The sequence below is a fragment of the Triticum urartu genome, chromosome 3 (genome assembly GCF_003073215.2).
Source record: "Triticum urartu cultivar G1812 chromosome 3, Tu2.1, whole genome shotgun sequence".
NCBI classification, from domain to species: Eukaryota; Viridiplantae; Streptophyta; class Magnoliopsida; order Poales; family Poaceae; genus Triticum; species Triticum urartu.
The window spans coordinates 334,350,253-334,375,397 of NC_053024.1; the positions used below are offsets into that span (position 1 = coordinate 334,350,253).

Below are 25,145 nucleotides of genomic sequence, written 5' to 3' on the forward strand. Positions count from 1 at the left end.
CTGGAAGTGAAAAGTAAATTTGGCAAAAAAAGTAAAAGAAAAAAGTTTTTTTAGGTGATGTTCGTGCAAAAATTCAGCGCATTTGAACATCTGACAAACTCTCAGAAAAAAAGTTACAAACTGGGGTATGTGAAGTTTACTATTTTGCACTGTTCAGACCCATTTTTGCTGAGAGCTACTCAGATGTCTGAATAAGCTAAAATTGGCACGGACATCACACACTCAATCATCTTTCATCACAATCTTCTTTTGAATTTTTTGACATTTTTAATACTTTTTTGAATTTACTGTTTCACGTAATGTAGATGAGCCGAATTGGATATTCAATAATAAAATATGCAGGGCGTTTACTATTCACGTAGTGAACAAGCGCTGCAGGGCGTTTTTCTGGGAAGGATCAGAAGCGATCCACGGAGGGAAGTGCTTAGTGGCATGGCAAAGAGTGTGCGGGCCCAAGGAGCTAGGTGGACTCGGGTTGCTAGATTTAAACTGTCAAGGCCCGGCCTTAAGATTGCGTTGGAAGTAGCTTAGGCGTACTAATTCAAGCCGATCGTGGCATGGACTCCCGATGGCAAAGGATCCACAAGTACAGGCGACCTTTGACAGTCTGGTCCACTGGAAACTTAGGGACAAAAATAAGATGTTGTTTTGGAAAGACAGATGGATGGGAGGTGTGACAGCCACGGAGATAGCTCCGAACATCTGAGGTAAGGTTCGCACGCAAATAGTGAACAAGCGGACAGTGCACGATCGACTGCTCATCCACCGCTGGACCTCAAATATCACAGGAGAGTTATCCACGGAGGAGCTTGTGCAATTTATCAATCTTTGGGAGATCGCAATTGTTGCACAGCTTAATCCCAATGAGCAAGATGAGGTGGTTTGGCCATGGAATGCCAAGCAAGTATACACTTCGGCCCCCGCCTACCAAATGCTCTTCAAAGGTGCGATCAAGGTGACCTATGCGAGGTGGCTATGGAAATGCTGGGCACCCCTCACTTGCAAGATCTTCATGTGGCTCACTATTCAACATAGAATATGGACATCCGATCAGAGGCTTCGTCATGGGTTGCAGGATAACCCCTCGCCATGTTACCTATGTGGCCAGGAGGAGGATAACGTTCATCATCTGCTGGTCCAGTGCGTTACTCGCGTCAAGTGTGGCATAAGATTCTATCCAGCACGAGGACTGATCCCGCCCTAACACCAGTGGTGAACGACAATTTGGAGTTATGGTGGGGCAATAACCGAAAACGACTTGACAAGGAAAACCGCAAAGCTTTTGATAGTATGGTGATGCTTGTGTGCTGGCACTTATGGAAGCAAATGAATGATCGGGTTTTCCGCTCGGTGGCCATACCAATGTTGGTTACAGATCTTGTTAATAAGATTCTAGATGAACTTCGCACTTGGGCGATAGCGGGAGGACGTGGAGTTGAAATCATTTTGTGAGGAGTTAATGTAGCGTGTGGAGTTGGAGTTTTGCGCGGCCTCAGTCGGCATGTGGCTGTTGGCTGTGTACAAAATATTCTTGTACATTATTTTCTCTCTTCTACTTTTTCTGTTCCGAATTACTTGTCGCAGGTATGGATATATCTAAAACTAAAACGGAGAGAGTATAAGCTAAGTTACGCAATTTGCGTATCTCAAAATAATAATAATAAAATATGCGTTTAGGAATGCTTTTGGAGATGCTGTTGGAAACAAGCAAGTCAACAGATCCAGTCACAGTCGAACCGTTGGCCTTTCCGTCGCAACGCCGTCTTCCCTTCCCCACCCACACCAGTCGAGATTCAATTAACTCATCTCCCAGGCGACACAGCGCCGACGAGGAGGTCGAGGCGGCGCCGATGGGTCTGCTGGAGGTGCCGCCGGAGGATACCAACCGTTGCGTGCGCGGATGCTGCCGTAGCGACGCCATCCCGCTCCACCTCCCCGCCGCGTCCTTCTCCCTTCTCTCCCCCATCGCCCGAGGTAACCCCCGCCCCATCCTTCTTTCTCCTCCCCCCCTCCTCCCCCGCCCATTGTTTTGATTTGTGAGGAATGGTGTGTGGCGACGGGGGGAGGGGAAATGGTACGACGATGTGGCGTCACATGAGGCGCCGTGCAGGGTCGGAGAGCACGGTGTACGAGGTGCGATTGGGGGGCGAGCGTGCGGCGGCGAAGAAGCCCGTGTTGTCCACTTCCGACGACCTCGATAAGTTCCATTACCAGCTCCAGCTTCTATGGTCGGTAGTCTCTCTTTCACTACTCCAGCGCGCATGCGTTATTGTCTAACAAATTCCCCATATTTCCAATGGCTGCAAGGGAAGCCATTGCTCAAAATTGATGCGCATTTGCTAGCTTGCAAGAGACGTCTGATTGGGAATTATGGAGAGGATGAGCTAGTGTGCTTGTGCTGCCATCTAGTTGTAGGAGCTAAAAGCTTGGCATAGAAAATTGAACCCAAGTTGTGCGTTCATTAGAGCTCTGCTCACACGACTGGAATAACATTGCAGCATGTTATTCTCATAACGAATAATAAGTTCTATATTGTAGAAAGCATGCAATATTATGTATGGTTCCAAACTGTAATGAAAGGCGTGTTTTGTTAGTGGTTGTTGCCAAGATTTTGGTACGGGGATAGTAGGTACTCTCGTTTTTTGTTGGCAATGTCGTATCGTAGGATCACCGATGTCATGAAATTTGTATATTTAAAGATAATTATTTTATAAATTACAAAAATAATTTATGGAGGACAAATTATTTTAACGGCTCTTTAATTGTATTGTTCTTAGACCATGATGTGTATTAAACATTTAATATTGACATAATACACCTCATGGTCCAAGAACAATCTGATTATTTTTTATAGTGGTCTAAGAATAATATTAAATGCTTAATACACCTCATGGTTAATACCTGATATGTTTCACGATTCTAACGGCGCTTTGATCTCTAGCACGATATGATAGTGGTAGCATCAGATTATGATACATGGCGTGATTCATATCTTTTCTCTCACATAGTATCTTAATATCGTTCAATACTATGTGTCGGGGGATTGATTCTGAGCCATGGGAAATCCTCCAAAAACCCTGGTTCAAGATCTGGGGGCCTGGCTTTGTGTCTATGAGGCTATGAGCTAGGCATGGCGAGGACACAGAGAGTTACCCAGGTTCGGGCCACCTTGCGGTGTAATAACCTACTCCTGCTTGGTTGTATTTGCTTGTGGACTGTGCTCCTGGAGCTACAAGATGAGCCGGAGCTCGAGAGTGCTAGCAATGGCGCTAGGGTTTTGGCAGGAGGCGATGAGCCGATCCCTTGCTATGGTGGCCACACTGCCCCTTAAATAGATGCCTTGGGCCTCTTCCTCGAAAATATGAGAGGGAAAGGGCTACGACAGGGCGGCATTTGAAAGGGGACAGGCGCCGGTGCTTCTCCTGACGAAAGGTGGTCTTTGCCTGCAAAAGGTGCTATCCATGACGCGCCAGGGGCTCCACGATGACCTCCGTCCTGCCGCTCCACCATCTTGGTCTTCTATCAACAAAGGAGAAACCCTTGGGACTTGCTTTGGGGGCAGGTTGGCACAGCTGCTCCCTTAGCACCAAAGGGGAAACTGTCCTGGCCGCGCAGGCTGGCGCCTGCTTTATCAACGTCACCCACGTGACAGGCGGCACCCGCTCTGCAGGCTTCCTCGGGAGGCCTCAAGAGAGGGCGCCTCGCAAGGCCGCCTGTAGTGGTGGTGGAATCGGTGAAGTCCTTCGCGAGAGGGAGCCCCTCGCGAGACTGCTGGCTCGTGGCGCCCGTTGGTGGGCCGCCCTATAACTTGGGCCAAGCGGCCTTTCCTGGGCCGTAGCCAGGTGGCCCGTGGTACCCTGGTTCCCACTGGGCCGACACTATGATCTACATCGTGATAATATGAACTCTGGTTACTGCTGCATTCAACTTTTGGTCAGAAATGATTCTTATATCCTGAAGAAGCTGCTAACATCTTTTAGGATTACTATTAGCTGCTCTCTAATTTCTTGGATTAATTTGTGGATTTCAATTTATATGCAGTGAGCTGGATCATCCAGGGTTGGCGAAACTCATTGCAGCACATGCACGTCCTCCAAATTACTTGATGTTCTTCGAATATTTTGAGCCTCCAAACTTAGCAGACAAGATACATGTTGAGGAGTGGAGCCCTTCTATCCAGCAAGTGGTCACGATTGCCAGCTATCTAGGTCCCAGTTTGTTACAGTTATAGTTTTCCTTGAGTTTGTGTTTAACATATATTACTACCTCCGTTTCAGTTTACAAGTCCTACGCGTATACCTAGGTCGCTAATTTTATTACCCTAATATAAACTATATAACACAAAAATTACACCGTTTGGAAATAGAACATCTGAAGTTTATATTGGTATATTTTTTGTAATACATGACTTGTATTAGGTTAGTCAAATTGACGACCTAGAGGTACGCGCACGCCCTGTAAACTGAGAGAGAGGTAGTACCTCCGTCCCAAAAATCTTGTCTTAGATTTGTCTAGATACGGATGTATCTAACACTAAAATGTGTCTAGATATATCCGTATCTAGACAAATCTAAGACAAGTAATTTGGGACGGAGGGAGTATTATGTTTTCAGCTGTTAGAATAAAGTGTATATCTTGGTTTGAGTTTTATGCAGAACCAGTTTTTTAGAAGCTTGCGTTACCTGCAATTATACTTTTTGTACATAGCTGTAAACGATCACATGTATCTGTTTTCTTGAATATATTTTCTACACGTTTTTTATACATATCTCTTTTCTTGACTCGGGGGTATTTTTAGCAGTTTCATCTGTTAATTCTTATCCAAGGGTGAATACAAAGCCTTTCAGTCCCAAACAAGTTGGGGGTATGCTAGAGTTGAAACCCATAAGATATCGAAACCAAGTCGTGGTTCTGGCACGTGGATAGCTAACTTCTACGCACCCCTGTCCATGACCAAATCTTTGTTGATATTCCAGTCCTTCAGATCTCACCATATCCCAGGGTGAATAAACGACAAAAACTGTTGGTAGCATTTAAGTCCAAATAAGAGAACCTTGTACTTTCACTTGCACTTCTTTTTGACCCTGGTACTTTAGGAAGATTTTTACACATCACTGTGCACACTGTACAACTTTTTTTATGTACTAAGTTGTTCTGTTATGTTGCTTCAATAACAAGGCAAGTTCATGTAGTACCAAAGTTAAGCAAGAACAGATTCGTTGTAATTTTAAATAGACTTAAACAGAAAATAATGTTCTCACCATATAAAATACAAAGACAATGACTAGATCGACTAAGCAGTGAGGTTAATTATAGGAAGCACCGATGTTTATCTATTTCAGAAATAGTAATGCATGGCTTAATTTTCTTTATTCTTTCTAGGTAACATTATGCTGGATCTAATCAGTGTTGGATGTCAGCTCTTGCAAAACACTTGAATTACCAATTTGACATTGCTTTACACTGTACTGTTACAGCAAAGACTCTCCAATACCTACAAATTCTTGGGATAGTGCACAGAGATATAAAACCAGCAAATATTTTGGTATGTCCTTGCATTTTTCTTGTATCTTTGTGTCAGACAGTTGTCAGACTGTTGAATTACATTCTTTGAGCACATAAGGATTTTCTTATCTTTTTTTAATGCATTGATTTTTCTATAATTCTGTACAGCTAGATAAAGACCTCCTTCCACATCTAGCTGATTTTGGCTTGGCTATGTACCAGAAGGATATTAAAAGTGTTTCAGCTGAGAACTGGAAATCATCTGGCAAGCCTACCGGTGGTTTCTATAAAAAGAATATGGTTGGGACACTAATTTACATGGCACCAGAAATTTTGAGAAAGGATTTACATACAGAAAAATCAGATGTTTACAGCTTTGCAATATCAATAAAGTAAGACATTTTTCTTATGGAATTAATTTAAACCGGCCCTATCCAATTGTTCCTGTCATATAATTACAGTCCATACTACATTGCCTGAAAAAAATATGAAATCTTTGTATCTATATCCTGTTGACCGAATGCTTCAACTGGTGTCGCTTCTATGACTGCTCGTTTTATCCACAATTTGACATCTCAGAAGATTTTAGATTAGTGCAGGTACCATATCTATATTGGAGGGAGTGCCATATCCCACATAAATCCATGTTGCATATTGTACTTGACGTCATATATCGTGTCAAACACATGTTGGATAATGACGTTAGTGTGGCACTTCTGTGGCATGTCATTAGTGCTGCATTCACACTGTGTTCAGGGGAATAACTATTACTGAAAAATTATGTTATTTCGAGTACCGCGTTCTCTTTTCTTTGTCAAAGCACATTGACTTTATATTCATTTTTTGTTTGGATATTAAAGTGATGTTATACACATGTCTAATTGAGGTTTCTTGGGTTATATATGTGTATGCCCATTAATTTCGAGGGAAAGTAGGTGAATAACATGAAAACAAAACTAAATCACAGTAACAATTAGTGACATTGCAAAAACCATCGGTTTCAAAATCACGTTGCAAAAGATCAATTATGATGAAGCAATATTTTTGTGTCTCCTGGTGTTCTCATCTCTTGGTGCCCTAATGAGATTTATTTGGAGCCAATTTTTTTTACTAAATCTCCCATCTCTAAGGGGCTATTCTCATACTCCCCTACCTATTTTCTCCTCTTCCCCTTTTATTTTTCCATAACCACCGGGCCAGGTTTGCCATAGGAATTTGTTGTCATGTTTTAGGCAGATAGTTCATGCTCCATAACAGAAGATATTTATAATTTTGTATTTTTAGATGTTACTCCCTGATTTCCCTTTTAATTTTATCATTTTACAGCGAGCTTCTTACTGGTGTTGTGCCTTACACTGATCTGCGAGCAGAAGCACAGGTTCATTTTTGTTGCTTGTTCAATAGCTCCAGTGTTGTGGCTCATTTCATAAACAGCCATACTATGGACTATTTGTGTTTTGTATGATTGCTTTGGTATTCTATCAAATTAGTTTTTTTGTTTTTGTTTTAATGATTTCTTCCTAATCTAACATTTAAAAGGCCAGCCAGTATAGAACTCTTAAATGGAGTAATCACATGGTAGATCCCTAAACTTGTGGTTTGGTCAAGTAAGTCCATAAACATGTAAATTGCACATTTTCACCCAACAGCTTGTTTATGTGGTTCGTCACAGTTCTGAAGCTTGCGGCCTGGCTAGTTTTGCTTGACTGGCAGGTTGATCCCATTTGGCATGGAGTTCACGTGCATTGCACATGCATCAGGCGAAGATCAATTAGTTCCATCCATCTTGAAAATCGAACTCTGGTGAAGATCCCATTCGGCGTGGAGTTCACGTGCATTGCACATGCATCAGCCGAAGATCAATTAATTCCATCCATCTTGAAAATTGAACTCTGGTGAAGCTGACTTCTCCATTAGTCACCCTTCCCTTCCACACGAAAACTAAGTATTAGCTAGCTTTTCCCACAACCCGCTTTGATTTGATCCAGGACTGGGCAAGTTCAGCATGCAATATACACAAAGGTTAGGTAGGCTTGGCTGCTTTTTAATCTGCGGTGAACAACTGAAAGAAGTTGCTGGGTGAAAATGCATTGATGGGCTCAGATATGTGATATAAAATGCACATATCCATATGGAGCTACTTGACCACATCATGCTAGTCTCTAGACCCACATCATAATTATAGTTACCTATGGCTAGCTAAGCTGAGCATTTTATGTTCTCTGCAAATAACAGCTCGCTCTATCTTTCTTTAGGCACACACCATTCTTGAAATGACTTACACTGAACAGCAACTTACATCAGCTGTTGTTTCTCAAGGATTGCGCCCTGCTCTGGCCCTTCCAGAGTCTGGCTCTCCACCAAGTCTCTTGTCACTTATTCAGTGCAGCTGGGATTCTGATCCTGAACGAAGACCATCATTTGGAGATATAATTGAAGAGTTAAATGTAATACAGAAGCATTTAGTTACATATTCTTGCCCTCTATCATCTGGTTCAGTGAACTTGAGTCGAAACAGGAAGGCAGAAGTACACCATTATCAAGAAGCATTAAACTGGTTTAACCAAGGGGAACTGTTAACAAAGAAAGCAAACAAATTAGACTACGCAGTGAATCCTTGGTCTAGTTCATTTGATCAGTCCTCTGTCTCTGTGTATCGTCCAACTTTGAGCTGGGGATCTTTTGCAACATGTGGACGAAGAGAAACAATGGAAGATACTCATTTTATGCTTACCTGCATGTCTAAAGAAAAAGACGTGCATTCCTTTGGCATTTTTGATGGACACAGAGGTTCAGTGTTTCTTAAGTCTACGTTTTGATTTTTACCAGGTTTGCATTAGCATACATTACACAATATTCTTACAGGTGCGGCAGCTGCTGAGTTTTCTGTCCGAGCAGTTCCTGGATTTCTCAAGCAATTTGGACACACTGCCAGGTTCGGGTTGAATACAAACTATCTATTTTTTTCCCGAGAGAGTGCATATTTCAACCCCCAACTCTTGCCCTAGTCTAATTTAAAACCTCTAACTCCAATACCGCGTCTACATTACAGCCCCCAACTCTTAAAACCAACCAGGATTCAACCCTCCCCTCCCCATTGACCATCCAGCCAGCAAACCACATCAGCAAAAAATTAAAATTTCCAGAAAAAACCGGTAAAAATAAAAGCACCCAGGGAAAATGGGAAAAATCTATAAATAAAAAAACTGGAAAAAACAAAAAAATTGTAAAATAAAAATAAAAAGTAAGAACCCATTTTTTGCAGAATTTTCTGCCCAAATTTAGTCAAAAAATTTTTTTCCCAGAAAAAAATTCTATTAAATGAAGAAAACAATACTAAGCATCTTGAAAAGGTTGTGATTTTTTTTGATTTTACAGATTTTTCAGAATACAGCCCTGATTTTTTTTTATTTTCCAGTTTTTTAAACTTCTTTCCTGGATTTTTTTTGGAAATTTTGAACTTTTTTTGCTAACTGGATGGTCAAGGGGTCAAAACCGGTCAACAGGGAGGGGAGGGTTGAATCCTGGCCGGTTTTAAGATTTCGGGGTTGTAATGTAGACGATATTGGAGTTGGGGGTTGTAAATTAGACTAGGGCAAGTGTCGGGGGTTTAAATATGCACTTCTCTCTTTTTTTTCTGTTCTTAATTTTCATGGATTTGTTGTTCTGTGTAGCCCGATTGATGCCCTTGCAGAAGCATTTGTAAGGAGTGACACAGCATTTAGAGAAGAGTTAATTGCTCACCGGAAGTCAAAAAGGATAATCCAGAAAGACTGGCATCCTGGTTGCACGGCAGTGACAGCATTGATAGTGAGAAACAAACTTTTTGTAGCAAATGCTGGTGATTGCCGAGCAATTCTCAGCCGTGCTGGCAAACCATTTCCTGTGACTAGGGTTGGCATCAATTCTCTTTTCTTTTCTCACAGTACAAATTAGTATATAATGCAATTTCCTTTTTATTTTGTTTTGATAGGATCATGTTGCTAGTTGCCCCAAGGAAAGAGAGCGTGTTATAAAGGAAGGGGCTGAAGTCAGATGGCAAATAGATACATGGCGAGTTGGTGCAGCTGCTCTTCAGGTGCTCACTTTGTTTTGCTTTTTCTCACACATGTACCGACTTGAGCACACTGAACTGATCAACCTTTTGCATTTAGCAACAAATATCTTACTGTTTCTTAAAAAAAACATCATGTTTCTGTGGTATGTACTACATTGCAGAAACACCTATTAAAACACATCTAAAGTTAATTTCCACTTTGGAGGTATACTTAAGTGTTCTGTGAGATCCGACATATAACATGATTAAGGAAAGGAACAAATCTTAATCTAATGCATGTTGAGTTCTAACTAACACGGCATCTGCAGCTACAGGGTTAATTTTTTTGTCGAGATTCAAGATTATAGCTATCATGTCATATCCGTACATCCCAATAGGAGGCCACCAAGGGGCAAGGCAATAGTTACTTAATTACTATTGTCTCTATGATTTGATTGATTAGTTCCTTTTCTTAGGTTTAATTTTATCCATCCCTATAAAATAGATTGCATTCATATCTTATCATGAAGCAGAGACTAAATAAATCAATTTCCCTCTAAAGAAAAAACCTATCTCCCAGTTTTTTTCCTGCCTGCCTTTGGCATGTGGCTTCCATCGAGCCCTTCGCCTCTTCGGGCCAGGGTCCACCTCGAGCAGGCCTAGCGCCATTAGCACACAATGACTGGTTTAGGTCTTCAGGAAAACTAATCCAGTACTCTGTTTGGTTAAGAAGGGTGGTGAGGATTATCCGCATCGATACGTGGGAGCCACATAGGATTAAAGGGAAGGTTTTGAAAGTTTGAGGTTTGTTTTAGACTATTTTGAAGGTTAAGAACGCGGAGTGTACTGGGGTCTGGGGGTACCCACCCAGAAACTAGAAATTTTGAAAAGCATATTCAAATATGTTTTTAATTTATGCACTGGAAATCAAGGAGCCCCAGTTTATGGCAAATGAATAGATATATTGCGAGATTAGTAACTTAATCTAGCTCCCACATAAGTTGAGATTAAGCTTTTTTGTTTGTCAATTAATTTGAAGGAAACGTTCAATGGTAAACGGTCAATGTATGATAGCCCCACCTATTTCTGTTTATACTTTATTTATGTTGTAAATAGCCTCTTGGACTGTTTAGCACTTCAAAGTCAGATAATTACATACATATTCATACAGTAAGAAATCCCAGCAATCTGTCCGTGGCAGCAGCAAAACTGGGAAGATTGACTATATATGCTTGCTGAATGCTTCACACTAGATGTCCTGTGCTATAATTTGTGATGAAGCACATAAATATCTACTTCAAAACGGTCCTATCGAATGTTTAAGACCCAGTTATATAAATACACCTTTACTTCGCTTATAAAACCTTTGAATCCAATTTGACATAACAGATGAGCTACCTTACCTTGCAAACTTCTTCCTACAAAAGCTTTTCCAGCTGTAACTTAGGTGTAGTTCAAAGTAAAGCATGCTCCTATTGGAAATGTATGCAGTTTCTCTTACATTTTCTCATCTTCTATTTCCAGTAGTTATGCATCACCTAGATCTTCACATTCAACATGGAAAGTATGTTTGAAGATTTCTTTACGGATGCAGAACTCGCCTGATGTAGATTATTCTACTCTATTTATTTATTTTTTGAGAAAATGCAAAAGCCTTGCATCTTGATGCATATTGATAGAAAGAAGAGTTTGTGCAAGCACTAAGAAGGGCAACACCGGGTGAATTACAACATGACACCTGTAATCACTAGACACCGCCCTCGCCGGGAGCAAAGCCACCAGACCCCTCGCCCCGCTGTCACCCATTGATGGCTTCCATCTTGATCGTGTCAAATAGATGAGCTAAGCTGAGTTGACCGTCGTCAAAGATGATTGCGCTGCGATGCTCCCAGATGCACCAAGTGACCAAGATTATGGAAGGAGAAAGAATAGGAGGTTAGGAGTGTTGGAATAACAACTTGATCATATTATCATGAGGCAAAAGCCATCATATATACATGTACAGAGGAGGCCAAAGGGCAGAACGCATGTACAGAGGAGGTCAAAGGCCAGAATGCAAAAGGCCAAAGGCCATCATAAATATAACTGTAACCCCCCCCCCCCCCCCCCCCCTCAAACTCATGGTGGATCCACAAGACTTAGTTTGGAGCTGGGCCTTCGTGAAGAAGTCCGCTAGCTGTAACTCAGAGGGCACATACTGAAGAGCAATAACATGATCCTGCATAGCAGCGCGCACATAAGAAGCATCAACACCGATATGCTTGGTAAGCTCATGCTTCACGGGGTCTCGTGCAATACTGATAGCACCTGTACTGTCGGACAAGAGGGTGGTAGGTGTAGTAACAGAAACACCAAAATCCTCCAGTAACCATCGTAATCAAGTCACCTCCGTCGTCAGAAGAGCCATAGCTCTCAACTCGGCCTCTGCGCTCGAACAGGAAACTGCAGTCCGTTTCTTCGTCTTCCAGGCAATAAGAGAACCACCAAGAAAGACACAATGAGCAGAAAGTGAACGGCGATCCGAAGGATCACTAGCCCACGCACTAGCCCACGTAGCATCCGAATAGGCCTGGAGCTGTAACGAACTGGAACGGGGAAAAAGACGATGAGAGATCGTGCCACGAAGATATCGTAGAACACGAAGGTGTCTATAATGAACTGAAGTGGGAGCGGAAACAAACTGACTCAGAATATATGGACAAAATAGGAGATATCCGGACGAGTGACAACAAGATAGACAAGACTCCCAACAAGATGACGATAATGCGTCGGATCAGACAAGAGCTCACCATCAGAAGAGCGGAGGTTAACATTGAGCTCCATAGGAGTCTCAACAGTGCGTTCATCACTAAGAGCCGCACAAACAAGATCTTGGAGATACTTTTCTTGGGAAATAAAAAAGCCATCAGAGGTGGAGGAAACCTCAGTCCCAAGAAAGTAACGAAGAGGACCAAGATCAACATGTTAGAATAAATCCGAGACGTGCCGTCGATCATTTGAGGACCAAGCAATCACACGAGCACGACATTGAGATTTGTTAACGAGGTTCACGATATGGCTACATCCCCGGGGCCTGACTATGGGCGCTCCGCCCCATGACACCGCTACAATACCGCAACCGGTCGCCTTGGACGCCGGCACATGCCGCCGGCTTCTCCTGCGTTCCTGTGTATGTTGGCATAGGTTACATCGTGTGTCTACCCCGCTATATATGAGAGGCTTAGGATACAAGTGTCCTACTAGGACACTGACTCCATATCCTATCTAAACACAATACAACTACAAGTCTAACTGTAACCTACCTTGTACACTATATTCGACACAATTCTAACAAACTCCACCTTGGTGAATATTCTCCACCACCTTGAATTCGTCAATGCGTCAAACTTTCATGTACATTGGACTTGAGCTTATCCCATGAGTACGGCTGCTACTCCAAAGACTCCATATGACTCCACCTGCAACTTGTAGTCCCTTCTTTTCTTGATCACAGTCAATGCTCGAGCAAAATTAAGTTCCTCTTTACTCTAGTCTGTGCTCCTAACTTCCAGAGTATCCGTCCAACGCCATCACACACTGATCACTGACCTGCGTGAAAGTGAACAACTCACATATTGGGTGTCACACATAAGAGTTACCTGAACTCAACATCACTTCTCTTCCTTGACCGTCTGTCTGAAACTTGAAGGAATTTCACCATTGCTTGTAGTCATCTCGAGCCAAATTCGCAGTTGTCTCACCACATGTATGACCACCAGAGCCCTGGCCCGTCTCCATGCCGTGCATACCGCATGCCTCACCGCTATTACCGCGTCAAGCCTCCGCTGTCCTGGTCGAGTCTCAAGGGTCGCGAACCCACATGACTCAACCCCACTGCAGAATGCCACCGATCATCGCTGATCGATGACGAGTTTCACACTTCCGTTAGACCACTAGGCTCCAGTCCGAACTACGTGCCTCTTGCTTTTTTCCCGCCTGAATAGGCTTCGATTCTCTAGATCTTTTACACCGTAGCCCCTCAATCCAGCTCCACCTTCAACATGACTCCATGGTAGATGATCAGTCCACCCTTGCGCTCTGTCGACTTCAAGCTCTCATGTGCGCACCGTCTTGAATCAACCCCGCGCCATAGTCTTGTCGAAGCCGCACAAACCCTCGGGCCCGCGCCACGTGTTTCCATGCCCAGAAGACGGTCACCATCAGCTTCACGCTCCTATGTCGTTGTCGCGATCCCACCACCGTCTTCTGTACCAACGAACTTGCGTCGATCCATCAGACTGTCTAGTCTGGCCCAAGCTCCCAAATCATTCTGTGAATTTCCATCCATCACATGATAATTCCATCTTAACTGACATGACTTCCCGCAACGTCTTCAAGCATCCCTATTGTGCCAACAAAATTTTCCACCTTTGTCTGCCATAACCCAAGGTTTTCAATTCCTTGAACTTCACCTCAAACATGGTACCCGTTGGCGCCCTGGTTCTTCGTACGACTGACCCTGCGAAAAAATTAACTGAGCTTTCCTCACGTGATGTCCAAGTACATCGAGTACACTAGTAGTTGCATATTCAAAAGAATCTTGTTGGTCTTCACGTCATTACTGGCTCAATGCCCGATGCTTGCTTTGCTTTGTCTTCGTCCTTGCCTTTCCAATGGATGCGTATCAATCAATGGATTTCATCTGCTGATTTTATCTGACTGCCTCGTGCCTTTGTCTCTCTTATCGGCTGCTATCGCTGCTACCTGCGTGTAGGTCTCCGTTTAACAGAGACGAGAACACGACTCCTGGGACTCGGTCCCTTTTGTTTCCAAAACAAATCTCGTGACTCACACATCTGGCCTCCAGCGTATTCAGCTAAAAGCATCCCGTCCATGGCCCGCACAGCGTACCAAGTGCACAGCTCCACAGGGTCGCGTGCCTCACGCGCAACTGCCTGACCACCCAGATCGAATCGATCTGCCCCAGCCGTTGATTGCACAATCACTATTGCCGCCACATACACGCTCCCCATCGTAGCTATCAGGTCTCGCTGAAAGAATGCGCCGATGCTTATGCCTTTTATTGCAATTCCAGAAAAGAACGCTAACCTGTAGGATCGGCCCTTGTCCGCACAAGTTGCTCTACGACTATGTCTTCCATACAAACAATGTTGATCCACGCCGAGTGCTTTTCCTCCTCTAATCAACAATCCACGATCTTCAAATAACCTTAGCTCTGATACCACTTGTCAGAATAAATCCGAGACATACCGTCGATCATCCGAGGAACCAACAATCAGACGAGCACGACACCGAGATTTGTTAACGTGGTTCACCGATATGGCTACATCCCCAGGGCCTGACTATGGGCGCTCCTTCCCATGACACCGCTACAATACCGCACCCGGTCGCCCTAGATGCCGGCACATGCTGCCGGCTTCCCTTGCGTTCCTGTGCTATTATGTTGGCATAGGTTACATCGTGTGTCTACCCCGCTATATATGAGAGGCCTAGGATACAAGTGTCCTACTAGGACACGACTCCATATCCTATCTAAACACAATACAACTACAAGTCCAACTGTAACCTACCTTGTACACTATATTCGACACAATTCTAACACATCATAAGAAACTGCTCACTGAGACGGGCCTTGACGAAGGCAATGTACTCAGAATCGTCGCAATGATCATGTCATCAACATATAGAAGAATAAGAGTGCGACCACGAGCATAAAGGTGGACAAACTACGCTGGATCATGAGCACTGGGCGAAAAACCGGCTGCAGTGACCACAGAGGCAAAACGCTTAAACCAATCGCGGGGGGCTTGCTTAAGGCCATAGAAAGAGCGACGAAGACAACAAACATGCCATCAGGAACTAAATACCCAGGTGGTGGCTGCATATAAACTTCCTCACACAACTCACCATTAAGAAAGGCATTCTTACCATCAAGCTGAGACACGGATCTGTGGCGATTAGAGGCCACGACGAGAAGTGTGCGGACAGTGGTCATGTGGCCAACATGAGCAAAAGTCTCATCGTAATCATGACCATGCTCCTGTTGAAAGCCACGGGCCACAAGACCCACTTACAAGAGATGGGATGAACACGGGGAGGAAGAGAAACCAGATCCCACGTCCCAGTGCGTTCAAGGGCAGCAATCTCCTCTGCCATCGCAAACTGTCATTTAGGATGAACAACATCTTGATAAGAAATCGGCTCAAGAATAGTCGAAAGACCATAGCGAGAAGGAGAATATCGGTTAGGGGGCGGACAAGGCCGAGAACGAAGACCATAAGTCAACTGAGAGGAGGAAGACGACACACCAGAAGTAGATGACACATCAGTAGACTCATCCACAACACGTGGACGACGAGTATAATGGAAAGGAACGGATGGAAGAGGTGGAATCACCGGAGGTGGAGACAGGGAATGTATCGGCGATGAAGGTGGAGAAGGGGAAGGTATCGGTGATGGAGGTGGAGAGTCATGCGATGAGGGAGAAGAAACTGTAAGAGAGAACTACGTCGGATCTGCAACAGTGGGACGAGGAGTAGGAATACTGGGCATGGATGGAGATGTATCCGGAAACATAAGAAAAGAGTTGTCCTTCATGGAAAAGGCCGAGGAGGATGGACGCGGGTAGAAGGGACGAGACTCATCAAAGGTTGTATCCCGAGAAATACGTGACCGACAGGATCCCAACACCGATAGCCCTTTTGCTCATCACTGTATCGGAGAAAAACACACTCAACAAACCGAGCGGTCAGTTTGGTGCGTTCACGAGGGGCAAGCAAAACATAACAAACGCAACCAAACAAGCGAAGCGCTGAATAACCAACAGAACGACCAGAAAGACGCTCGAGATGAATACTGCCCCGTAGAGCAGTAGAAGTGAGGTGGGATCATCATTGCACGCGCTGTCTCAAGGTGACGATGCTTGCGCTCAGCCACACCATTCTGAGCATGAGCACCAGGGCAAGAGAACTGAGTAAGAGTGCCCTGCTCAGCAAGGAATCCTCGTTGCGGAATCCTCGCAACGCATGGGAGATATACTCACCAGCTGAATCTGCGCGAAAAACACAAATAGGAGTGGAAAACTAGGTACGGACCATGGCAACATATTTTTTGTATATATGATGAGAGCACGACCTCGGACGCGCTGCTAATTTGGCCCGATCTTTCACGATGCAACAACCACGACTAAATTTCACTGATAAAAGTTTTCAATTACGCGAGCGATACATGCAACCTGAAACTGTGGTAACAACAACTGACTAGCAATACCTCGGCAAACAAGGCACCTCTCGTCGACGTCACCAGCACGCAATCCGTCGTCGCCGACGGACCTCAAGCCAATAGCTAGCAAACTCTCGATCATGAGAATCCTCTCGCCAAAGTGTAATTTTCTTGATAGAAAATCTCATAATAATAAACAAGATGAACGCCCAAAGGGCCGCTTCATAGTCTGTCTAAACTCTAAAGAAAATAGCCTCATCCTAAAAGTCTTGATAGCAAATATATATATAACCTAGGTACAAACCGACTTAGACGAGTTCGGCCAAACCAAGGCACGCAGGCCATACTAGTTGATTGGAAAACGGTTGGTGTACAATCCCTTGCGTGACTTGCGCAACCGATCTCCTTGCCATATCCATTGTAATTTGCTACTTTGTTTTCCTTTTCCAAACGAACATAGACGGCCGATCTGGAAACATATCTCCACGTACGTGCAGGCTCCTTCTCTTCCTATTTTCTAGCACATGCACTGGAGTTTTTATATCCGATGAAACCCAACTAACAAATCTGTTGCATACATGGCCTTTCCTTTTTATTCTCCATGTTCTCCACGTCCTATTATTTCTCCAAACACATGCATGATATTCCTTTTTGAATCCATTATTAGAAAACAAACAATTCCTTCCCGACGTTGTGCGTGCATGCACTTGTATGGACTCGTCTAATCTAGCAATTTTCTCACAATTAACATGCGGTCCTTTGTATTATTGGCAAAAAACCTGGACCACATAATATACGCTAGTTCCCATCTATTCCCTTGCTAAGATATATCATCTTCTCCATAATTTTGTCGTCCTTGTCTCGGTTAACTAACTTTCTGACATTCGTCTCGTCGACCCGCACTGTCTTCGCCTCATCCATAATATCCTCCGTTTGCACCCCTTTGTCGACGACTACCGCAGTCGCCTGCAACTCTTTGTCATTGACCGGCTTATTCATCATGACTTGTGTACTAGCCATGTTTGCGGTAGGGTATGCCGCATCAATATAGATAAGACCTCACTACGAGAAGACATGAAATAGATCCAAGTGTATCGAGAAAAATCATCTATGAAGATAATATAGTAGCGATAACCCCCTTTCGAAGCGAAGGGAGCCGGACCCCAAACATCAGAGTGAACGAGATCAAAAGGGTCTCGGACACTGACTCACTGTGAGGATAATGTTGTGTTTGTGTCGAATATTGTGTACGAGTTGGGTTACGTTTGGACTTGGTGTTGTTGTGTGGGTAGGATACGTGTAGTGTCGGAGTCGGACACGTTGTACCCTTAGCCTCTTATATATGAGGAGGCACCCCATGTTGTAACCCATGATGACTAGATAGCGATAGGCTCGCAAGGGGGTGCTGGTGGCTTGTGCTGGCACCCGGGTGGCTGGTGTTGCGGTATCTCGGGGAGGAGCGCCCGTAGTCATTGCCCTGAGGAGTAGGCGAGTTCGCCGAACCTCGTTAACAAATCTCGATGTCGTCATTGTGCTGTGATTGCTTGTTCCTCGGTGGATCGACCGCGTACCTCGGATTTATTCTAACAGATAAGGTAGCTGAATCTGCTTACCAAGCCTACAACCCAGACAATCCAACGAAGCATTACCGGAGATAGACTCCAGAACACCGTGGTGAACCAAAGACGAGAAATGAGAACCACATAAATGGCCAAGATGATGATGCCACTGCTGAAAAGAGCCGGTAGATGCATCAACAGGGGTTGCGATACTGGCGGCAGTGGCAGCGGAGGGAAGACGAAGCCAGTCAAGCTCCCAGAGGCCATCAGAGCATCGAGGCCCAGCACTAAGCAGAGCGCCCGTGCGATGATCCTGAACAGAACACGAACCAAAGTCGAGAATGACCCTACAACTGGAGTCAACAATCTGACCACCACATATGAGCTGCATGGTAAGTCAAGGAACATGAGCGACAGAGGGAACATGAAATGTAGAAGTGCTAAGAGTGCCTCGACTAGCTACAGGGCGGGGAGTGCCATCAGCCATAAGAACACGAAAAGGAGACTCAATAGGTCAAATGGAGGTCAAAGTGGAAGAATCATAAGTCATATGAAAAGACGCTCCAGTATCAAGAATCCATGGGGATGTACCTGAATGGGTAGAAGGTGGTTTCTCAGTGCCAGAAGAGTCAGTCACAGAAACTGCAGCATCTGTCGGCGAAGAATCCCAAGCAGCAAGCAGGCATCACAACTGCACATCACGCGCAGACAGGGACACGGTGGAAGAGGTCGAGATAGAAACACCTGCCGACGATGAGCAATCGCCACCATCTGTGGAAGCCGCATGTAGAGTCGACTGAAAGTAGTGAGTCGACGTAGAGCCACATGTGGAAGCCACTGGGGGAGTCGACGTAGAGCGTTCACTGCCGCGTGGGGAAGCCGCGAGAGAAGTCGACGTAGAGCGGTCAAAGCCGCGCGCGGAAGCCGCGAGAGGAGTCGACGTAGAGCGGTCACTGCCACGCGCGGAAGCCGTGAGAGGAGTCGGCGTAGAGCAGACACCACCACCGCGGGCAGAAGCCGTGAGAAGAGTCGACGAATAGCGCCCAACACAGCCTGCTGAGGACGCCATAGGGGACAATGTCACAGACGGATGAGCACTAAGCACCGATATGTGTGAGACGGGGTCAATGTAGGGAACACCGTTGATAGACATTGCGCTCGTTTTTGTAAGCAACTAACCAAGCCGAAATCCGCCGCCAGAGAGTAGGACAACAGTCGAACGAGCTGAGCTGAGTGGTCCACAGGAGCTGAGCTAAGCCGAGGCGGTTCACAGGAGCTGGGCCGAGCCGACCACAGGAGCTGAGCCGGTTCAAAACAGATCAACTGCTAACCGTCGATTGAAGAAGACAATAGCGCACATCCACTACAGTAGTGGACGCCTGCGTCGATGGGGCCGGCGGCGGATGTGCAAAAGGCCCGCGGCAAGCTGCCGGCGGCGATGAAAAACGGGCGGAGCAGGAGTCGGCGGCCACGGCAGGGGGCGGTAGACACCGGGAGGAGCAGAGGAACAGCTGGCGGATGGCGGCGGGAAATCAGCAGCCGGCACTGGGATTTGGCGGACGCAGGAGAAGTCGGTGGCGTCAAGCCCAGAGAAAGCGCATGCGGCGGCTGGGCTAGAATGCCAGATGCAGGCGCCTACGACAGCGCGCGGCGTTGGGGAGGAAGGCGTGGCTGCTGGTGGAGGCGCAGCCTGATCTGAAGGACTTGCTGCAGCCCGATCTGATCTGAACGGGAACCAGGATGGATGGGGGCAGCAGCAGCGATGGAGCCCATGGGGATCAGAACGGCGGCCTTCACCTGGAGCACATCGGAGCACATCATGTAGTGGCTAGGCCTGCAGCATGCGGGTGGGAGGAACAGCGACAGCAACCGGCAGCGTCAGCGCGAGATTTGATCGGAAAAGAAAACCTAAAGCTCTAATACCATGTTGGAATAGCAACTTGATTATATTATCAGGAGGCAAAAGCCATCATATATACACAAAGGAGGCCAAAGGCCACCATTAATATAACTCTAACAAGAAGATGGGCCATTGTCTCTGACTGGTCACAGACCCCAACATGCGAGCTGCTCGGTGGTCCAGCAACGGTGCTGGCAAGCAAGCCAAACGAATAACTTGACTCGAGGGGGATGTGATGCCCTGAAATCGAAATGGGGAAATTTGGGGATGAATTGCCAGGGTTCATGGGGTTTGGGGGTAGGTAGATTGGCATAGAGGAATAAGGAGATGCGCTAAAGCTACTTGGTCTAATTTAGCATCTCATTTCTTCTCATTCATGGCAGGATCGGCAATATCAATACAGGTAATTAATCAGCTGATGGTGAGTTCCTGGTTTGTCCTAGCTATTATGTATGGAGTGCTTCCTAATGAACGCACATTGGCTCTCAACCTAAGTCACCAGCCTTGGCGACAACCTGCTGGCCAGCGTCTTCGCCACCAACTTGGCGAAGATGTAGATGAGGCTGATGAGGCGGTAGTCCCTAGGAGCCGAGGCATCTGATCTCTTTGGCAGAAAGATTAGCAGGGCCTGATTCAGTCCCTGGAACCCACGCCCAGACATATTTGTTTATTTTGGAAATCCTCTACAGATTTATCAGTGCGATTAATTGCGTCAAAATCATTTCTTATCCTATTTATGCTGATAAGATGATGCTTCAGAACTGTTCTTGTAGAAAAAATTACAGAAAAAAATGTAGTTTATAAAAAGTAATGTCTCTTCTTGACAGGTTACAAGGTCAATTGGTGATGACGATCTCAAGCCAGCAGTGACAGCATTGCCTGAGATAACTGAAACTGATTTAACAGCTGATGACGAGTTCCTGGTTTGTCCCATTAGCTTTACCTGTGTTGCTGTTTTCAGTTTATCTTTTTGTAATACATTAAGCTCTATACATGTACTACACAATTATATCATGTGCTTATTAGTTCATTGATGTTTATTTCTTCATTATATCAGCTTGAAGTACTTACTTCGGTATGGTGTTTCTTTCATGCGCTAGTTACCAATGCTTAGCAATATATAATTGTACATTGCAACCTATGAATTGGGTGTTTATACTAGGCACTCAAGTAAATTAAAATACAAAAGCTTCTCTTGTTGTCTTTTTTCCTGAATGAAGAAGACCCGTGACAAGTAAATTATAGGCGTAAATTTAATACCGGTGTGAAATGAAGGCAAAACTTTGTGGCAAAGTATTTACAGAAAGATTCTTTAGTGATAGCTGGGTAAGAAGGAACAGTATAAACAGTGAAGGCAAAATTTAGTGGTTAATCCATCATATCGATGATATTCATATGTTCGGGGAAATATCATGGATCTGACGATTTAAAAGATCATGGATATGATGATCAAATATGTAAATTGTTCTGTTCCTGAGTTGCATAAAGAAAATGTTGCATGCATTAGTAATAAGGTCTTTTAAAATTAATTCTATACTCGTGAACCTTGGTGAGAAATATCTAGTGTCGGTGCTAACAAGTTGCAATGAATGCAGTGGACTGTAGCATCAAGAATTCATCGGTGGCAACTTGATTTGATTTTGATGTGCTGTAGGTCATGGCTAGTGACGGACTCTGGGATGTGGTAGGCAACGAGGATGTCCTTTCCATCATCAAGGGCACTGTGAAAGAGCCTGGAATGTGCTCCAAGAGGCTGGCTACCGAGGCCTCAGCGCGGGGCAGCAAAGACAACATCACTGTTATCGTTGTCTTCCTTCGCCCTGTCTCCACAGCAGAACGAATATACTAGCCACCTCCATTCTACCAAGTACAGTAGATTATATGACCAATACACACATTCATATACGCGTACAAAGTACTCATGCTGTACTGGACTAGAAGGGACAAATGATGTTCAGACTGCGCATTTGTCTTCTTCCAAGTATTTTGCAGTTCCATTGTATTAGCATTTGTTTGTATACCACGCATACAAGCTAGGGCCTGTATGGAATACATGATACAAAACACTGGAATTGGAAGGCATATCTTGAAATCTGAGCAGGAATTGTATAACATAGTTGTTTGGATGCTCCACGGGAGTGTGGATTTTACAGGAAATGATTCCTTAGGAAAAATAAAGATGCATGCTGCATCGGACTTCTCAAAACAAGTAAAAACATGAGGTTTGAGCAAATGTTTAAAATTCCTATGAATTTCAACACCATTTTCATGCACAGATGCAACAAGCAGTAGAACAAAAAGTCCAAACTAAGAAGGTTGTGCAATCCACATATACTTCAACATCTCCATGAGATGCCAACATGTATTATTCACTCAATTTGCATGTTTGAAGCTTTGTCTTGCCCTTGTTAGTCCGACTGCGTTCTTAGTAGTTGCATCACATAGGTCAGGGTGATAAAAGGTTAATATGATCTAACGCAAAATTACTATTCGTACAATCTCTTTTCTTTATCGTAGACGAGGGCTAGTGTTGATTATGTGTGGAGTTTGACTTCCAAATTTGTTGTGTGTATCATGGTAGGTCAAGTACTCTTTCTGTGAACTACCGAGATCTAGGTTTCGAGCTACAGGGGAATTTCAAATTCTCCCGAGGAAGAAGAACATGGCGTGTTTCAGCTGCTAACCTCCCATTCACCCTCGCAGCTGATCCTATTAGAGCATCTCTACCACACCCGTATAATGCCCTAACCCACAAAATAACCGTCAAAATACGGGTTTACGCGGAAAATGCTGCTTGATCAGACCCCACAAAGGCGTCCGACCCGTAAATTTTTTTGCGGGGTGCGGCAAAATTCTCACCCCAACCCGCGAAAATGCTGGTTCTCCCCCTCGCCCCGTCGGCGCCCTGTATATAACGGTAGCGGTTGGTGGTGTGTGTGTGTGGGGGGGGGGGGGGGGGGGGGCATTTCATCCGCGCTTTTCCCCACCCACCGCCGCCGGGCCACCGCCAACGATTCCGGCCACACCAGCCGTCGGGATCACGCCGGCGGGCCGCTACACGCTCGAGATTGTCATCCATCACTTCCTCCTACCTCGACCGGCCAGAAAGTTGCAGATACATGGCTGTTTGTCGCGGCCGCCGATTTGGCGTTTCCGGCCACCGGTGGCTGCGCCAAGCCATGGATTGGTTGGGGAGCACCCCACGCAGCCTCGACAAAGTCACAGTGCTGCATGCAGATACTGGTTCGTCCTCTATCCGCCGTCATCGATTTGCCGGCAAGGATTCGGCCGGCTGTCGCCCGAGCTCGACGCTCGCGCAGCGGTTCGCCGGCTCGTCGATACCGCTCATACAGTGCGACAACTGGATGCGGACAGTGCTGTGGCTAACATCTAGCATGCCGAACCACCCCGGATGGGTATTCTTCAAATGCTAAAACGACGGGGTATGTTGTTTTCATTCGGCTTTGTCAACCTATTCAGTTCGATTTCGATAACTTATTGAGATGGTCATGTGTGTAGGAAGATGGATGCTCATTTTGGTTTTGGGAAGGAGAATACGTTGATTTATTGAAAGAAAGAAACTTAATAGATGTTCGTGCACTCCTTGGTAGAATTGAGGGTAATGATGCGGCTGCATGTGCAATTAGAGAAGGAACCGGAGGGGAAGCAACATCTACTTCTTTAGAATCAAAGAAGAAGAATGAAAAATGCAAGATCAAGAATCCGCAGAGCAACAACGAATACATAGAGAAGATGTTGGTCCAACTAGTAGGAGCAGTTATGAAAGTTGAATATCTTCTAAAATGCCTAACTATGGTTCTGCTAGAGATGCTTTAACAAGCCAGATGAAACCAACCAATTCCTAGCCAACTATTACAGTGCACGTACGCACATATATATACCAACTAGCCGTTGGAGTCTAGATCCATTCCGGTCATGCTATCCTCGTGGATTTCAACTTGCCTTTCTTGAGCCGGCCCACTGGCCCTTCCTCATTTCGACTTGTTCCCACTGTTTTTGTTGTTGTTGTTGCCGGGTGATATCCTGACATACTGTTCATGCTGCTTTTATTGTTGTTGCCAGGCGATGTCCTGTTCCCGCTGCTTCTGTTGTCGTTGCCGGGCAAGGTCTTGTTCCTACTGCTTCCATTGTCGTTGCCGGGTGATGTCCAGTAACCGAAGAAGGTGGTACGGTTGTTGTCGGGCAGTACACTTGTCGGGTGGTCGTTGCCGAAAGGTGCGCTGACATCCCCCTCCTTGAGTTACGGCCTGTCCTCAAGCCGGAGCCCGAGGAAATTGTTGACGAAGAGAATCAATGCCCTCCCAAGTAGCTTCACGACAGTGAAGAATTACTCCAATGGACGAGATATGATGGCCTTCTTGACGAACTCAACGCTGCAATATTGAAACAGAAACCCACAGACAAGAGAGAGGAGATGGCAATGTTTTCTAGACTGGGATTGCATGTGACACAAAGTTCTTCAGCTGAGAACACATGGAAAATTGGCTGAATTCTGCTCGTAGAAGGTAATTCCAGTCGATATGCAACCTCTCCTTGGATGAGGAGAGTGACGCGACACCACTTGCCATGCCAATCGATCAGCTCGCCCACCCCACCTTGGCCAAACCAAGCGCTAGCTGATAACCTAACAAGAGTTGGAGCCACCGATCGAGTGCAAAGAGAGGCCAAACTGGTCTAGCTATAGCTCATAGGAGAAGAGCACCGATCGAAGAGAAGTTGAGTTTGTTGACCATCGCGTGTCGACATCCGTTTGTTCCAGAATTTTATAAGGCCCATACAACTTGAAGGACAACTTATGATTAGCCATGTGAATCGCTAAAGATTGCACATAGGGTTGTAACTTGAGAAAAACCTAGTCACTAATTGCAAAGACGTTCTTAGTTCTGTTCTTATATGCCTGATT

At 45.1% G+C, this 25,145-nt stretch overlaps 1 protein-coding gene across 3 annotated transcripts; it reads left to right on the plus strand.

The window, feature by feature from the left end:
- The first annotated feature begins 1,733 nt into the window (after nucleotides 1-1,733).
- LOC125543945 (protein kinase and PP2C-like domain-containing protein) lies at nucleotides 1,734-22,337 on the plus strand. 3 transcript variants are annotated; one of them, XM_048707455.1, is made up of 12 exons: nucleotides 1,734-1,974; nucleotides 2,111-2,228; nucleotides 4,042-4,208; nucleotides 5,478-5,545; nucleotides 5,674-5,897; nucleotides 6,832-6,883; nucleotides 7,761-8,295; nucleotides 8,371-8,440; nucleotides 9,180-9,399; nucleotides 9,479-9,583; nucleotides 21,049-21,144; nucleotides 21,876-22,337. In XM_048707455.1, the coding sequence occupies exons 1-12, from the start codon at nucleotides 1,851-1,853 to the stop codon at nucleotides 22,068-22,070; spliced, it is 1,974 nt and encodes a 657-aa protein (XP_048563412.1). In that variant the 5' UTR covers nucleotides 1,734-1,850; the 3' UTR covers nucleotides 22,071-22,337. The 3 variants fall into 3 exon arrangements, with proteins under 3 accessions (XP_048563412.1, XP_048563414.1, XP_048563415.1); XM_048707457.1 differs by lacking the exon at nucleotides 2,111-2,228 and having other exon boundaries at nucleotides 1,816-1,974; XM_048707458.1 differs by lacking the exons at nucleotides 1,734-1,974; nucleotides 2,111-2,228 and having other exon boundaries at nucleotides 4,044-4,208; nucleotides 5,383-5,545.
- Nucleotides 22,338-25,145: the final 2,808 nt, after the last annotated feature.

Coding starts and splice junctions, on each gene's coding strand:
- LOC125543945 (XM_048707455.1), top strand. CDS start 1,851: ATGGGTCTGCTGGAGGTGCCGCCGGAGGATACCAACCGTTGCGTGCGC. Junction 5,546..5,673: donor TAAAACCAGCAAATATTTTG/GTATGTCCTTGC, acceptor AATTCTGTACAG/CTAGATAAAGACCTCCTTCC. Junction 21,145..21,875: donor CAGCTGATGACGAGTTCCTG/GTTTGTCCCATT, acceptor GATGTGCTGTAG/GTCATGGCTAGTGACGGACT.